Source organism: Lynx rufus, unplaced genomic scaffold (genome assembly GCF_022079265.1).
Source record: "Lynx rufus isolate CCGP_SWC_20201006 ecotype Redwood Valley unplaced genomic scaffold, mLynRuf1.p SCAF_5, whole genome shotgun sequence".
Taxonomy (NCBI): domain Eukaryota; kingdom Metazoa; phylum Chordata; class Mammalia; order Carnivora; family Felidae; genus Lynx; species Lynx rufus.
In genome coordinates this window covers 136,332,815-136,351,741 of record NW_025814867.1, presented here as the reverse complement: position 1 = coordinate 136,351,741, position 18,927 = coordinate 136,332,815, and the positions used below count along the sequence as shown (strand labels likewise).

The following is an 18,927-nucleotide window of genomic DNA, read 5'->3' as shown; positions in this document are numbered from 1 at the left end:
TTATTATCCACCTGTATTTTATGCCATAAATTCTTCTGGGTCCAATTGCGGGCCACAATCTGCATGTGAGGTCTATTCTCCCAGTCCAATTCATGAATTCTGTTCAGGCCTATGACCCATAGAGACTCTTTCCCTTCCAAAGAGTTTCCAGATGGTCAAATAAGAATGGCCATGAAACCTGGCTTGAGTAGCATGAAACAATCAAATTCATAGAAAGACTGGTGAGCCATTCAGAGCTATTTTAGGGTAGAGGCATGAAGCCTTCATAGACAATTAGCCACAAAACACCCACAGCTGCTCATCATTCCCAGCATGAAACCTGCAACAAAGAGGGGTCCTGTCTATTAATCTTAAATTTAAAGGCTGATGTCTAAAATTAATTATTTAAATATGTTTTTCAAAATCAAACTCCTTTTTTACCTAACCTTTAAAACTTAGATATTTGAATTAAAAAGACTATTAAATTTAGAAAATTATGAATTTGTGGGAAAATAGTTAAGATTCATCAATATACTATTAAGGAGCAATTACTTAAAAGACTATAATAAGCTAGGGAAGTATTAAAATAAGCGTCCAGTAAACATAAACATAAAATTGACACTGCATTATAGGGATCATCATAAATGTTAATAAATAAACTTCACAAAATTTAATTTAAAATTGTGTTTCACTTTTTAATTTTTTTTTAACGTTTATTTATTTTTGAGACAGAGAGAGACAGAGCATGAACGGGGAAGGGGCAGAGAGAGAGGGAGACACAGAATCGGAAGCAGGCTCCAGGCTCTGAGCCATCAGCCCAGAGCCCGATGCGGGGCTCGAACTCACGGACCGCAAGATCGTGACCTGAGCTGAAGTCGGACGCTTAACCGACTGAGCCACCCAGGCGCCCCTGTTTCACTTTTAACATATTCCACAGGAGACACAAATAATGAATGGTACTTATGGCAAAGTTGTTAAGATAAGTCACTTTTAGTGGCCTTTGGTATAATTTTCAGCCAAAGGCAAAGTCCATTGGGCTACTTTCTTTACCATTCTGCAACCAGAACATGTTCTTTATCTCCTACACATCTAAGTCCCGTGACAGGTCTTAGCTGTCCAAGATCCCATTTTAGCTAGTGTTATTAAACTTGAAAAAAAAAAAAAAACCTTCTTCCTCAAGCTCAATGTGGCCATACTTTGTTAAATGTTGATTACGGTTAATTTGTTTTTTAATGAAATGATTAATACCAAACAATTAAGGTATTATTTAAGGCATTAATAACTTAATTCATAAAAATAAAGAAAATAAAGTAAGTATTTTGATACAATAGCTAAATAATTACCAACAATAACTAAAATTCAGAACAGGGGCTTAGCTTGAAGTTACTAATATCAAGCAGAATGGAAAATGAAAATATCCTGCTAAACTTGTCAGAAAAACAAGGGGAAAATGTTACTTCATTTCTCAAATGTTGCAAAGTTTAAAAATCACAAGATTTATACCATGTCATTATTCTGATGATCAATGATGCGATTTTACCCAAGAAAAGGCAAGTATTTCACAATTTACAATGATGAATTTCAGCAATGGACAATTAGCAGTCGAATTCCTATGAGAACTGTTTATTATTGTTACTTAATGTGCATTCTTAACCAATATGTCAATGAATTGAATGCAAATTTAATGCAATTTGAAAACATCTTACAAACGATAATAAAAAAGGTACTTACACTTCTATATTTTACAATGTATTCCAAAATAGGAGCCCCTCCATCATCTTGTTTGGTGATACTGAGTTTAAAGCTCTTCCCACTGCTTGGCTGCCCATGTATCGATGGAGGACTTGGTTCACCTAAATAAGCAATAAAACATCCTTGATTTTAACACACATCTCAGAAACATAGAGAAACTGAATTTCAATACAGAGAACACTTTCATGTAAAAAAAATGATTTTAACCTGAATTTACCATTTTTCATTTGCCCTTTGTTGTAATAAAACCCTGATCCTTTCTCCCCACCCAAGAAACAGCAACATTCACAAATCTAGAAGTGACATGACAAAATCGTGATACCTGAGAACCAAAATATTATTTATATTGATGTGCAAATGTTCTGAGAATAGTATTGCATTATACAAGCATAAGCTTTATTTCTCGTGTTCTTAACAGTGCACAATACTATTTATTAATGTAATTTTGGCAACTATTTTGTATATATGTATTACTATAAACATACAAAGTTATCAAACTATATAGGATATATACTTACCAGGAAAAATAATAGTTTAGCTATTATTTATCTGCTTTAATGAGTATTTTTTTAACGAGATACAGATTTGAATACAGAAATTTTATAGTATCCAATCAATAGACACGTGTTCCATCCAATATACATAGTTTTTCTTCTGACTTCACAAATATACTTGCCTTTCATGTTTCTTCCCATGGAGGTGGTCTTATAACAAAGATGCTTGTATGTTTAATATGAACAGGATCTACTGAAATATAAAAGTTTTCTATACGAAGGATGCCATCACTGCTTGGCAATTTGGAATGGGAACTCCTTGCTACGTGTCACTTATGTGATGTCCTTCGGCAACACTGGCATCTTCTTCCCCTATTTCTTCCAAATACTTATAGATATGAATATAGTAATACGGAGGAACTTTCACAGGGTATGCTTTCGTTTTCAAGGTTACACAGACTTGTAGTATTGGTCTAGTCAGAGGAATGTCAAGACAAACTAAGCAGAATACAGTGAAGATGATTTAATGCCTCCAAACATGGAGAATCTAGTTTTATTCTCAGCAGGTTATCTTTTTTTGATATGGTGTTTATAACCTTATGTAGTGAGTAGTTCATTTGAGAAAAGTCATATCGTTAAGGAAATATGCCAGTTGGGTGTGCTGACATGCAAGTAAATGATAAATAAATGATAAGTAAATGATAAAATAGTCTTTACTAGGGTCATATAGAAACAAAGCAAATAGATGAATTTTGGAGTGATTCTTCATTAAAATAAATTAAATTAGTGTGCATATATTAAGACATGACATGATTTCTATTCAATGTATTTTCAATAAAGGAATTAAAATGTCTGTAAAAAGCAGTACAATAATTTCTTTAAAAGACTTAATAAGAGATTATGGGAAAACCTAAATATTATAAAATGGATTTTATACTTGGTTGGTTTAGTATAATTTCTAAATTGAATTTTAGAACATTTGTGTTGTACAGTATAAATTTAATAATATTGTAATCATATTATTTTAATAACAGCATTTTGAGATAATAATTATATAGCAGAAACTGCATTTTCAGTTAACATATGTATTTAAAATATTTATGTCTATATATAACCTTTACAATATACTAAATTTGTGGGGCGCCTGGGTAGCTCAGTGGATTAAGGATCTGACTTGGGCTCAGGTCATGATCTCGTAATTCCTGATTTCAAGCCCCATGATGGGCTCTGTGCTGACAGTTCAGAGCCTGGAGCCTGCTTCTGATTCTGTGTCTTCCTCTCTCTCTGCCCCTGCCGTTCTTGCACTCTCTCTCTCTCTCTCTCAAAAATAATAAATAAACATTTAAAAAATTTAAAAAACCCCAATATACTAAATTTGTGATTCCATTACAGTTGTTACTTCTTTTGAAAGGAAAATAAAGTTCAGAACAAACGTAATGTCTATCAGAAAGGAATTGATTAAAATAATGGTTTCTATCAGCAATTACAGTGGAATGTTTATGCAAAAGTAATAATAAAAATAACAATCAAGAAGTAATAATGGATAATTATGACACATTAAGTACTTTGTATATAATATCATCTTTTTTATTTTTTATTTTTATTTTTTTAATTTTTGAAAGAGAGAGAGACAGAGTGCGAGGGGGAAAGGGGGAGGAGCAGAGAGAGAGAGAGGCACAGAATCCGAAGCAGGCTTCAGGCTTTGCACAGAATCTATGCAAGGCTCAAACTCACAAGCTGTGAGATCACGACCTGAGCTGAAGTCGGTTGCCCAAATGACTGAGCCACCCAGGTGCCCCGCATATATCATCTTATTTAAACTTCAAAAAAATCTTGAGAAGCAGATAAAATACATGGGTATTATCAAATAAAACTAAGACCTGACCCTTAAAGTCTCAACGTCTAGGACAGAGGTCTGCAAGTCAACAGCAGGACATTAAGAGATTAGAAGCATCATAATTTTTAAAGAAGAGTTAAAAAAAAAATAAAAAAGGGTAAAAGAGTAGAGTTTTATGGGTGAAACAACAAGGATGGTGTTCTATGAGTGAAAGGTAGTGTGCCTAATTAAAAGAGGAGAAAACATTGGAGAGGTTAGCCAAGGTCTCACTGGTCCTGCCTTGTTTGGGGATTGATGTGCAGTGACCTGGAGAGAGGAATCAAGAGAGAATGCACAGTACTTTGGAAAGAGAAAACAGTATGACCAAACTCAAGTTCCATCTACTGATGCAGATGGCACTGTGGCCACAGAGGAAGGAGGTATGAGGAGGTCAGGCAGGCAGATGTGTGTGTGGACAGAAGGTGCAAAGGTGAAGGTTGGTGTTAAGGATTATAGGTAGAGAAGGGATAGATCTGTTTATATTTGTGTAAAGTCACTCCAGAATTATTTTGGTTTGAAAATATGATTGTGAGTCAAGATGTATCAGTAGTCATTCTGGGGAGAAAATAACGAGGGGCTAAAAAAAGACATAGGTATCAGACGTGGAGAAAAGAGAAGACATCTGACAGATTTTATGAGAACCAAGAGTTGGTCACAAATAAGGGCAAGATAATTTATTGTGGCCAATTTGACTGTCCTAGTAGGTGTATATAACAAGCAGGGTGATGCATGGATTTTATAACAGTGTTTGTTGAGTCACAGTCAAATTTTCTCACATTTTAAAATAATTTATTCAACATAAAGGAAACAGAAGTCTCTGCAAATTTACCTTAACTTTGTATAATTCAACTGATTTACAACACCCCAAAACAGGATAATAGCAGAAACAAGGCTACAATAGCTAGTCTTCTGTAGTCACCATGGCAATGGACTTAATTTAATGGTGCCTCTTTCTCACAGTTAGGGCCTATATAATTTATGGGATAAAGGCAATGGTCATGTCTCATCAAAAGAATAGAATATTGGACATGTTACATAGTCACTGTTTTTTCTTTCTCACAGACTATAGACTAAACCTTTCAATCTAATTAATCAGACAGCAAATGAATAGGACACGTTGCTGATGGGGACAATTTCCCAAGAGTAGTTTCGCTGTATTTATTGTAGTACACCTTTTCTTTTTTGCCTTGTTCCAGAGCAAAGTTATTTTTATAAATCTTAGATGCCACCATTTTCAGAAACCACTTCAACAAAGACATAATTCACTCCCCCAGAGTATTGAAACACCTCCATGAATTTTAAAATCCCTTAAATTTGCAAGTGAAGAGAAAGGCAACAGAGAGCAAAACAGAGATGATTACTTACGAACTGGTAATGTCTGGAAGATTTCTACTTTGCTGTAGTCTCCTTGCCCTTTTCCATTTACTGCTGCAACCCTGACTTCATAAGTTGTATTTGGTTCCAGGTTGCTCAAAACAACCATTGCTAGAGGAGGAAAAAAAAAAAACAAACAATACAAATATATATGGATGTAAAGATGTACATGTACATATATATATGTGCTTATGCTTAATAATTTTTAGTAAGTAAATGAATAATTTCATTGTAAATCTTTCCAAAAAATACTTGACAAAATAGGAAATACAAATAAGAAATGATTTGTGAATAGTCCCCTTCTTCACCTCTATTTGAGCTTTCTCTTATGATACTTACACTCAACAATATATTCAAGAAATAAGAATGATATAAATAAAACATCCTTACTCTGTGCATCCCAAATAATTTATCTACTTTAAATGGATTGTTTTTATGGAACTTTATGGAGATACGGAATTCAATAGACAGAACTCTGGCCTCCGGTATAAGGTGTTTCACTCACATCTGAAGAGTGTCACAAAGCTGACTCGACCACCAAAGTAGATCATTTATTTGATAATCTCAAATCAAATTAAATTAGTTTTAATGCTGGTTTGAAGGTTGTCTCCTCCTGTATTTTTTTCTGAATTTCTTCTCAATGCTATACTTTATTAGACTTGGATTCAACATGACACCAAGAAGAGAGAATCTGAAAAAGTACAGGAATGTAAATGCTATCAGAAACATCTCCTGGGCCATGTCAACCTCTTCAATTTGCCAAAAAAAAAAAAAATCTGGGTACAATTGCGGTTTTCAAAATCTCATATTTTTACAAATTCCTCCGATGAAGCCAACAAAATCCCATAGATGCCTCTAACCTTACTGCTTTCACTAATGAGTGCAAACATTTACTAGTGGAAGTGGCAAAGCCTTGATAAACAATCAAAAGGAAATTATGTCTGGTATACATAATAAATCAAGTGACCAATTCATAATAGAAGATATAATCGATCATAAAATAAAAGTTTCATAAAAGGATCATATTTGTAGAGATATTGCTTTATATGAACCATGACTGAAGATGGTATACATTCAATAAATTACAATATAACTTATTAGCATATTTTTGAAAACGAATTCCATTATAACACAGATTCTTTAGGTAATATTTTTTATTCTACATTATATGAATATACATCATGAATCTGTTTTGATACTTCCTTTTGTTTCATTATTTTCCCCAATATTCATTATCATGACATCTCTTTAGCTTTTTGATTATTGAAATCTTCATTGAATTATTTATTAAACTACAGAAAAGAAAAAAGTTTCTGAATGCACATTAAAGATGTTTTTTTCTAAAATACAGAATTTAAAAAGTATAAAAAATTATATATATATTTTTACATGTATCTGATATATATCAGACACCTATTAATGGAAAAAAAACATTCCAGATATCAACCAGACCTTATTTAATATAGTACAGATGTTCTAAAACCAGCAAAAAGATGTATTCCCAATCAGCAAAATTTACATTTGTATTTCTCACTTTCTCTACTTTGTAAAAAAACTGAACTTGTTTTTGAGAGTGCATTGCCTTGTCAAAGACTCAGATTATAATATTTGGTGCCAAAGTCAAGGGAGGCCTTGTGGGAAAACACTGATGGTCAGGGATATCCAACTAATTAGAAGTTACAAAATTAAATGGGAAAACCAAGACCAAGGTTGGAATCCAACTGTTGTTGACAAAGTAACAATCTGTGAGCTTTTCAGGAAACTCAAATCCAGTTGATTAGTGACCTGGAATCAAGGTGTATATAATATTAGTCCGAGGGGAAAAATAGTTGTAACTGAGAGATTAGTGGGTTAGGTCATGCAGACTATGGAGGGAATCAAATTAAAAGTTAGAAAGCCAAGATCCTGAGACAGTGGAAACCTACCGTCCTTGAGAGAAAGTTTCTGTTCAAGGTCAGTATAATAAGGAACTCAAGAGTTTAAAAGTCATCACATCTTGTCAATTTTTCCAGTAAATAAATATAACCAATTTGAAACCAATGTAAACTAGGCTCACTGTTCTGCAGAGATTTTTAAAGCTTTATGAAAGTGTATTTGTTCCTCAGGGCTTGTAACAAATGCTTAGGCCCTTGGGCAGTCAATATTGTCATGGACCAGTCAGTGTTCAATGTGATATTAGGGAGGAGCCAGTGTTTGATTATCCTTTACTTTACCTTTATGGTAAACGACTTGGGGACACGTAAGACGCATGCAGGTATTAGTCTGACTACAAAAACCTGAAATCATGAAAAAATCATGAAATCATGAAAAAAGTCATTTGTTTCTGAGCCTCATTCCACCAGACTGAGATTCCACCAATTCCTAGGGCTGAGTTAGTCTCCCAGCTTATAAAGGAAGACATTTTTAGTACATGTCATAGAAATAAAAGTATAAAGATAAACTGAAAGAAGGTATAGATAAAATAATTTGTGACCTGTAAAATCATCATCACTATGCATCAGTGATCTATGCAAATAGGGATGTTATATGGAGACTGTGAGGTAATGAAAATAATGGATATTCCAAAGTTGTTCATCTTTGACTCTGTGTTTAATGGCAAAATAGTCTGTATTTAGTCTCAGAGATACTTACTTATAAATATTAATATTTACATAGGTATCTACATAGTATGCTACAAATGATATAGGAGAGATTGCTATAGACGTCTTTACTGCTGCAGACAACTTTGATATGTGCTATGCCTCTCCATATTTCTGTGACGTAAAGATGTAACCACTACCATCATTTTAAGATCACTGATAAACTAACTCAGCCGAGTAGGTGAGAACAATTAGTAAGGTTTATGTTTGGTTGTTTGCCTTGACACAACTCAGCAAGAAAATCAACAGAATTTAAATCATACAATTTTAATTGTAAATAAAATTATCTGCAAATCAAAAGTGTGGAAATCAGACCGTTCCTTATTTTAGGTTAAAAGTAGATAACAATAGAGCTATTAAAGTATCAGAGCACATCACATGAAGGAAAATCGAGGTTATTAGATTAAACAATGGAAACAACAACCCACCTCTCCCCCCAAAAACCTCTACATTTTACTTGAATTATCTGAATATTTCTAGTCAAAGCTCTCTCTGGCCTGAACTGTCACCATTCTCCTCTGTTCACCATTTCACAGGGCATGTGAGGAGCTTTGAGTGTCCCTCTATCTCTACCAAAGGGGAAACTCATTTCTTTAATTACATTATAATCAATTCAGAATCAAGTCTCCCAAGTTTCCTCACAGTCTTCTGTTCTCCATGACAAGATTCTCCCCGGGGGGCCTGGGTGGCTCAATCTGTTGAGGGTTGAGCATCAACTTCAGCTCAGGTCATGATCTCACAATTCCTAAGTTCAAGCCCTGCATTGGGCTTTCTGCTGTTAGCACAGAGCCCACTTTGAATCCCCTGCCCTCCTCTCTCTGCCCCTCGGCTGCTCAGGATTTCTCGCTCTCTTGCTCTGTCAATCTCTCTCTCTCTCTCTCTCTCTCTCTCTCCAAAATGAATAAACATTAAACAAAAACGATTCTCCCCTTTGCTGACTGAGTTTCACAGCAGAGCAGTTTGCAGAGGAGAGAAGCAAAGAGGTTAAATGATGGCTGCACGGTTATTACAAGGCTGGGCTATAACACTCAAAGGTAAAATGGATGGGGGGGCCTCCTAGAGGGCCTTCAAAAATTATAAGGGAGAAGCACGGAAGTCAACCTATGGAAGCAAGTTTTAGAAAGTTTATATACAAGAAGAAGTCAGTCTGTTTTTGAGTTATGACTGTAAGGGTTTTGGTACAATAACCCTCATTATGAGGCTTATTCACATTGTGTGAACATAAAGATTATTGTGTGAAATAGAAAGAACTCCATAAATTGGGACCAATTTAAAGAGAGGGAACGGAAAAAAGTCAGGGGAGGCAAAGCCCGTATCTGTAATTTGACTTGCCTTTCTTAAATGAGAGGATATATACATTAAATCATCCACAATTTCCTGGCATATTACCAAACATAGGGTTTCTGAATAGCCAAGGTAGAGCATGAAAGCAAACTACCACTTGAAAAACGAAAGGCTGCATACTCTATAATAGAGTCATACCTCAAATTATGAAGTTAGTTAATGGAAGACTTTCTTTCCCCAAATGTGCCCGTACAATAGAACAAAAGAACCACAGACTGAGGTGTGGGATGGGTTCTTTCCTTATAATTTGTTAGAAATTCAAACTTGAAAATTAGGTGAAAGTTGATCTAGATTACAAACCACTGAAAGTTCTCTAAGGACAAATGGCATAAATTAAGGTATTTTATAGTTATATTTAGTCAGCATGATTTGGAAATCATAATGTAATTCTTCTGAAAAGTATACACCACAATGAATTTTTCTTTGACATGGCAACAGGTATAGGTTCTATAAAGAATCTGGTTTGCCTCATTAATTTAATGTTGCTGCTTGACTTAAATATAATTGAGTTTCATAAATGACCATTTTGTCACCTGGGTATACATGCAAAAGTGCAGCAAATATTGAAGTGTGCAAAATAACGACATTTAAACTGGCAAATGAAGGAAAACAGAAACTATTTAACATTATTTTTGCAAGTATGGGAATGGCATTGCTAGAGAGAAAAATCTGAAGTTTCATTTTCCCTTTAAGAAGGGAATCAATCAGACTTTATTAAAGGAAGTTGAATAAAGTTAAGTTTTTGTTTGTTCAGGTTATGTATTCTTGTAAATCCCATCCCTACAGCTGTCAAGAGAACCAGAGGCTACAGACTATTTATGACCCTTGTGGCAAAATAAATTACATATTTGCAAACTAATTAGGCTGAGCCAAGTTCTAAAGTGAGATTAAATGTAGCCATGCTCTCTTTGCTCTCTTAAACCTCAGGCCTCTCCATGGCCGGTCAGTGTAAGCAGATAAGGACTCCCTGGGTCTGGAACTGCTGTATCACCCACTGGAAATGCAACTTATTCAGGCTGTCATGAACTGTGAAACATGTCAGACAGCTATGAGAAACCACAAAGCTTAGCTAGGATGGGACTGATGTTTCAAAATTACACGTGCTGCTAATCTTCTCGGTTAAAACTGAAAATACAAAATCCCTTGAAGTTTCTCACCTAAGATTCAGCTTTTGTTCTCTAAACAATTAAAACAAGCCCAAAACCTTTTTTTTCCCTCTTTTTTTTCTTTTGACAGAATTATCTGACTTTCTGTAAGAGTTTGCAGCAGATTTAAATAAAAGTGTATTCTATCCATAATGTTGAATTATTTTTTAATACTTTCACTCCAGTTATTCACTACATACCTACGAATGACTTGAGGAATTATTCCATTTACCAGTGCAAAGTGTGTCTTTAAGTCTTAAGTTTTAAGAAGTTTAGTTCAGTTGGATTTTCATTTGCTTTTAAAAAGTAAAATATGCAGGGCGCCTGGGTGGTTCAGTCGCTTAAGCATCCGACTCTTGATTTCAGCTCAGGTCATGATCTCACAGTCTGAGATTGAGCCCCACATCCAGCCCTGTGCTGACAGCACTGAGCCTGCTTGGGATTCTCTCTCTCTCTCCCTCTCTCTCTACCCCTCACCCACTCACGCATGTGTGCCCACACTCTCTCTCTCTCCAAATAAATAAATAAACACTAAAAAAACAAAAAGTAAAATATGCATTTTTGCACAAATCATATTGTGTTTCAAGATTCCATTACTTACAAAAGAATATAATCTTATCTTTTTAAAAGTACCCAAAGACTTCAATGAATCATAATAATATATGACTTGCATGGATATATACTTTAATATATATATATATATATATATAAAACATCTATGAACAAATTCTGTGTAATGTATAATTCATATTGATACAGACTGATGCAAAGTAGAAAGAAAAATAATTATGTGGTTTGTGTGGGGCTTTCAACTCAAAACAGTATACTGATGACCCTACTTTAAGACCATAGCTTATCATTTATGAAATTCCTAATTTTTTCTTTATTGTACTGCTTTTATGTTCTTTTTCATTATGAATATAAACTATTCATAAAAACAAACAATTTAACAAGTGAGTTTTAACTGATAGAAGGTTTTACACAAGAAGCACATATTGTCTCTTGCAAACAAATGTCTTCCCTTTGAAGTATACTCTGGATAAAAACTTTGATTTAAACACAGGACAATTTAAGGGCACCTGGGTGGCTCAGTTAATTGGTTAACTGTCAGACCCTTGGTTTCAGGTCAGGTCATGATCTCACGGTTTGTGAAATCGAGACCCATGTCGGGCTCTGTGTTGACTGATTAGAGCCTGCTTCAGATTCTCTCTCTTTCTCTCAAAATAAATAAATAAACTTAAATAAATATATAAATAAAACAGGACAGAGTCCTCAAAAATATTTTTTCACAAACAATTCATACTTTTTTCACTTCAAATACATTTCTTAGCATATAAAAATTACTCACCCAAGAAAAGTTTAATTGATACTTGTTTTCAGGATCCACTTAGTACGTAAAATATGAGATGTATAAGTACCAAATGTCTCCTTCTATAGTCTAAAACAATAAGTTTTCGGAAAATGCTCACGAAATCTCAACAATTGAAAATAATCATAGTATTATTTTTTACTTATAAATATGCTAATTGTTCAAAATGTGTGTGCCCAAAAAACTCTTAATGCTACAAGTTTTGTTGTTGTTGTTGTTGTTGTTGCTGCTTTGTTTTGTTTGTTTGTTTTGGCAGGGGTAGCGAGCTTGAGCTGAGCTTTTGAAATTAAACCCCACCATGCCTAAAGAAAATTCAAGACTCATTTTAGTTATTTAACCTCCTAATAATTACGTACTTTTTCTGTTACTGATTATGCTCCCTGTTTTTGTACTTAGCTCTTTTATTGTTGGAAGCTCTTTATTGTAAGAATATGGTGAGCAAGACACACACACCCACACACACACACACACACACAGATATATATATGTGTGTGTGTATATGTAAAGACATATAAAACATGTAAAAGACATATAAAAATATATAAAGAGAGAGAGAAAGAGAGAGAGAGAGAGAGTGTCTCCAGCCCTCACAGAGCCTACATATTTTGAATGCAAAGTAAGAATTCAATAAAGAGTTTTGTATTGACATTTTAAAAACTATGCCAAACAAAACATCACTTTAAAAGAAACTGGCCGAAAGAGGACACTGCTAAATCTATAGTTGCTCTCCTTTGTCATTTATTGACTCCACTCTTGTATTGCTGAGCATTTAAAGCACATTTTACTTCTCCAACAAAAACTTCTTGTTTATGGTGGAAAAATCCATTATTCAAATCCCATTTGATGGTATTTCATTTCATACTTAGACTAGGACAGTTTGGTTGCATTCCACATTTCATAAATAAATAAATGGTAGCTCAGAAAGACCAACCAGACAGTAAGTATCAAAGCTTAGATTTGAACAAGATTCTGTCTTAGAGTTAAAGCATTGCATCTTCCCATGACTCTATGTGGCCTATAAAGCCAGAGTACAGAAAACCATTTGTGAAAAAGGAATTTTAAAAAATCTTCATTAACCTGAATGCAGGAATATTTATATTCTCTTCCCAGAGACACTAAATACATATAAGGCTAAAAATGATAAACTAACAAAAATGGTAAGACTGTGTATACTTTTAAGATTTATTTTAAGCTATTAGAGAACACAGTCTCTTTCTTAGAATATTTTACTGATTTATGTGTTTCTGGATTGTCATTAGAAAGAACCATGTAAACCCATGCTGATGATCTTCATAAATTCCCAGCACTATAAGACAAATACAATCCCCCGACTTTTCCTTTGGTTCACAGGTGCATGTTGTAATGGTAGAAACGCAAGGATGAAGAATTCAGAGCAAAGAAAGATCAGACTATCCCATCATGGAGTTCTGATTCTGAGTCCTCTCCCAGTACAAGAGAGGCATTTACTAGCTAGTTCTGCTTATTGTGCACTCTGGCCAATTTATTTTTTCTGTCTTATTTATTTTTAAACTAAATCAAACAGAGTATTTCATATATCCCGCACAAGCTTCGTAGCCACATTTCCAAATAATCAGTAATGAACTGGTTTTGCTCTGTCATTTATGTTCTTGCTAAATGCAACACAGCAAACCATACAGACAGCTTAGAGATTCCCTTCGAATGTGAGTAAGATTCAGAACCAAGTGCAACTTGAGCACTTTTTTCCCCACAATTTCTTTTTTAAGAGTTTGCTTTCTCTACTTTCAAGAAAGTTATGTACTATTTTTTTAAACTCACACTATTTATAATTTCACCTAGAGTAGCCATGCTTTTCTGTGGCTAATCCAGACATCTCCATTAGTTCTAATCAATTGCTAGCTATTTTTCAATGAATTTCAGAACATAGAAACATTCTACTTTATCCAGATATTCTGGATCATGTGTATTCCTTTCTTTATCTTGTTTAATATGGATATATTTCATTTTCCATCAAAATTTAAGTGTTTCAAGTAAATTAACATGAAGGCTTGCCATTCATATTTTGCAGCTATCATATCTCTACACAACTTGTAACAAAAAATTACCTGTAAATATTTTGAGTATTTAAGGAAAATATACTACATTTCTATACAGCTATTTTTATGAGTACAAAATTATTTGATTTAGAGCATTTAAAAATGTCCTTTGGAGAATTAAAATCATAAGCCAGATAATTCCATTGCTAAATATTCATGTGCACAATTCATGTCATTATGAATACTTTATACAAACTGAAGATGCTCATCTGAACAATTGCATTGGAATCCCTCATGAAAATTTTAAGAAATCATCTGAATCTTGAATTTTAAAACCGAAAGAATGAGTGTCTATACAAAGTTTCAATGAATGTGAAGAGTTATAAATGGAAAGGGAGGATTCTAGAAAGGTAGTGGAGGAGGAAGCACAAGGAATCTTCCCTCTCCACCTAGACAACAATTATATTGGCAGAGTCTGTCTGATGTAAATATTTTGGAATCTTCGAGTCTGTTAAAGGCTTGCAACTTCCAGGGGGAATATATGGATAGTAAACTGTGCTGTTAGCACAATAGTAGCTACACGTCCCTGCCCAATCAAGTAGCAGGCAGTTGAGCACATGTTCCTAGAGTGGCTTGCACACAGCATGTGGGAGTCAGGTGTGTAAAAAGGACCTTCTCCTTCAAATATCAGGGATCCTGCTCTGATTTTGGTTGCTTCTTTTGATCACAGAGGTGCAGACAAGAAGGTGGGCAGCCATTGTTGTTGCACTTCTCCTTATTGTTGTATGCCTTTCCCCTTTTGGCAGAAGTGACTTCCTGGGCATTTAAGGAACCAGTGCCCTAAGAAGACCTTAAGTTTACATGTCAGTTTGATGTTTGGCACAGGCATAGCCTACAACAATAGTTTTAAAAAGCAATAAGCAAGAATAACAAATAAGAATTGATGCTCTGGAAGGGGCCCCCCGGGGGGCTCAACTGGTTAAGCGTCTGACTCTTGGTTTTGGCTCAGGTCATGATCTCAAAATTCATTGGCTTGAGTCCCATGTTGGGCTCTGCATTGACAGCATGGAGCCTGCCAGGGATTCTCTCTCTTCCTCTCTCTCTGCCCCAGCTTATGTGCTCTCTCTCAAAATAAATAAATAAACTTAAAAAAAAGAGTTAACACTGCAGAAGAGGGATAACTGATTTCCAGGGTTGTTATATTATTAAAATCAAATGTCTAATTTTTAGGATATAAATCACAAGGCATGCAATGAAACAACAAATTATGGCCCATTTAAGGAAAAATTTTGATCACAGAAACTTTCCCTGAAAAATATTTCACGGTAGATATAGTAGAAAAAAACTTTTGAAACAACCATTTTAAAGTTGCTAAAAGAACTAAAGGAATAACTAAAGAATAAAGCAAGCAAACAAACAAACAAAAAAACAATAAAAAACACAATGTATGACCAAAATAAAGACAGAAAATCTAAAAAAGAAACCAAAAATTAAATTGTGAAGCTTAAAAATAATTTTTGTCAATAAATGTGTTCATTCAGTAGATGAACTCAGAGAGGCCCACACCAAGACACATCATAATCCACTTTCAAAATAAAGGCCGAGAGAGAATCTTGAAAGCACCAAGCGAGAAGGTAACTCATTGTATGCAAGACATCCTCAATAACATTATTAGCAGATTTCTCATCAGAAACTTTGGAGGCCAAAAGGCAGAGGGATGGTTTATTCAAAGTACTAAAAGGGAAAAAACTGTCCTATATTTGACAAAACTATCTGTCAAAAATGAGGACATTCTGGATAAATAAACATTCTGGATAAATAAATGGTGAGTTACTCTATTACTGCTGGACTAGCTCTGCAAGAAATGCTCAAGGGAGTCTTTCAAGGTAAAATAAAAGGACCTAGTTAATAACTCAAGTCTTATGAGGAAATAAAGATCTCAATAAAGGTAAATACATGGACAACTACAAAAGCTAGTACTACTGGAACAATGATTTGCAACTGCACTGGTGATTTTCTACATAACTTAAGAGACTATATATGTTTTAAAAAATATTATTCTAAAAGCTAGTATTATTGTAACTTTAGTTTCTAACTCCAGATTTTGTTTTCTACATAATTTAAGGTATTAACACATTTGAAAGAATTATTGGTTCATGTTCTTGGCACACAATGCATAAAGATGTAATTTTTTGATACCAACAACAAAAAAGGATGGGGATGGAGATATATAAGAGCATATTTTTTGTATATTATTGAAGTTAAGCTAATATAAATTCAAATTAAAGTGTTATAACTTTAGGATGTTAAAGAAAGTCCCCATGGTAACCACAAAGAAAATAGCCATAGGATATACACAAAAATAAATGAGACAGTAATTTAAACATTTTACCACAAAAAAAATGACTAAATGCAAAAGAAGATAGTAATATGGAAAATAAAGGACAAAAATCTGTAAGGCATGTAGAAAATTACAGAAGTCCCTGCATACTGGTAACTATGTTAAGTATAAATGGATTAAAATCTCCGATCAAAAGACAGAGATTGGAAGAATGACTTGAATCATATTATCCAACTATATATTGTCTACAAGAGATTTACTTTAGATCCAAAGACACAGATAGATTGAAAGTGAGAGGATGGAGAGGATTATCCATGCAAATATTAAGAAAGCAGAGCTGGCTATACTGATTATCAGACAGAATAAACTTTAAATAAAAAAAAGTTACAAGAGACTAAAAGTACATTAATAGAAGTTTCAATAATAGAAGTTTCAATACAGCAAGAAGATACAACAATTATAAACATTTACATGTTAGTGACAGACCATCAAAATATGTGAAGCAAAAACTGACAGAAATAGAGGGAGAAAAAGTTCAAAAATAGTAGTTGGAGTCTTCAATACTCTACTCACAATAATGGATAGAACAATCAGACAGAAGGTAAGTTAGGAAACAGGACTTAAACAACAAAATAAACCAACTAGATTTAGCAGACATATACAGAATACTATCCAAAAGCAACGGCAAATGCAGTATTTTTAAAAGCACACAGGACATTTTCCAAAATAGATAATACTTTAGGTCACAAATTTAAGCCTAAAAAGACTTTAAAAGTTAGAGATCATATAAGGTAACTTTTCTGACCACAACAGTATAAAGTTAGAAATCATTAACATAAATAAAACTAAAAAAAATTACAAAATAAACATTATATTCTCAAATTGATGAGTCAAAGAAGAAATCACAAAGGTAGTTAAGAAATTCTTAGAGATGAATGAAAACAGAAACACCATGTATGAGAAACTAATGAGACACAGCAAACGCAGGAGTAGGGAGGGATTCAGAGCTCTAAATGCTTACATTAAGAAACGAGAAAGATCTCAAATCGACAACTTAACTTTACAACTTAAAGAACTAGAAAAAGAAATGACTAAACTCAAAGTTAGCAGAGTTAAGACAATAATAAATATAAGACTGATATAAATGAAATAGAGAATAGAAAAATAATAGATATAATAAATTAAACCAAAAGTTGATTCTTCAAAATAGGCAAGATAAAAAAAATTTCAACTACATAGACTAAGACAAAAAAAAAAGATACTCAAATTACTAAAACCAGAAATTAAGTGGAGACATTATTACCAATTTTACAGAAGTAAAAAGGATTATAAGAGACTACTATGACCAACTGTATGCTGACTGACTGAATAACCTTGATGAAAAGGATAAATATCCAGATACACAAAGTCTACCAAGATGAAATCATAAGTTAATAGAAAATCTGAATAGACCTATAGTTAGTGTGAAGACTGAATCAGTAATCGAAAATCTCCTGACAAAGAAAAGTCCTGGACTCAATAGCTTCTGATCAATTCCATCAAACATTTAAATAAAAACTAATTGCAATTATTGTCAACAATTCCTAAAAAAAAATAAATAAAGAGGAAAGAACCCTTCCTAACGCATTCTATGAGGCCAGCATTAATCCATTAACCTGATGTCAAAACCAGACAAAAACACTAGAAAAATAAGTAAATAAATAAACAAATTACAAAAACTGCAGACCATTATCTTTTAGGAATATTAATATAAAAATCCTCAATAACATCGTAGCAAACCAAATTCAGCAGCATTTTAAAAGATTCATTTACTATGGCCAAAAGAATTTATTCCTGGAATGCATGGATATTTCAACATACAAAAATCAAACAATGTAGTACACTCAATTCCAGGATAAAGGAAAAAAATGCATCATCACCTTAATTGATGCAGAAAAAGCATTCGACAAAATTTAATACCCTATTCATGATAAAAGCACTCAAAACACTAGGCATAAAAAGTAAATACTTCAGCAAAATAAAAGCCATACATTAAATATACAGTTAATAATACTCAACGGTGAAAGATTAAAATATTTTCCTCCAGAAACAGTAACAAGGCAAGGATGCCTGCTTTCACCACTTCTATTTAACTAGGATTACTAGCCAGAGCAATTAGACAAAATTAAAGGCATCTAAATTTGAAAGAAAGAAGTGAATTTATCTCTGTTCACAATCATGTGATCTTATATGTAGAAAATTCCAAAGATTCCACAAAAATCTTTTAGAACTAAAAATGAATCCAATAAAATGAGAACATACAGTCAACACCCAAAATCAGTTGCATTTCGATACACTAACAATGAAAAACCAAAGAGGAAAATTCAAAACATAATTCCATTTTAATAGCATCAAAAATACCATTCTTAGTAATTAACAAAAGAAATTTAAGACATGCACAACAGAAACTACAAAATATTTTTGTAAAAGTTTTTGAAAGAGATTAAAGGAAACATTAATTAATGGAAATGCATCCCCTATGCACAGATTGGAGTATTTTAAGTATTAAAATGTCAATAGTACCCAAGACTTTAACGATATAAAATGTAGGATAAGCGGT

General features: G+C 33.5%; 1 protein-coding gene across 1 annotated transcript in view; it reads right to left on the bottom strand.

Annotated features, from left to right (window-relative positions):
- The window catches only part of NCAM2 (neural cell adhesion molecule 2), a 215,915-nt gene that overhangs the window by 49,942 nt on the left and 147,046 nt on the right, over positions 1 to 18,927 (bottom strand). Inside the window, exons 11-12 of the mRNA XM_047099839.1 lie at positions 5,467 to 5,586; positions 1,711 to 1,832 (exon numbers count right to left, since the gene is read on the bottom strand). Coding sequence (XP_046955795.1) covers positions 1,711 to 1,832; positions 5,467 to 5,586 — 242 coding nt within the window. The remainder of the gene's footprint in view (positions 1 to 1,710; positions 1,833 to 5,466; positions 5,587 to 18,927) is intronic.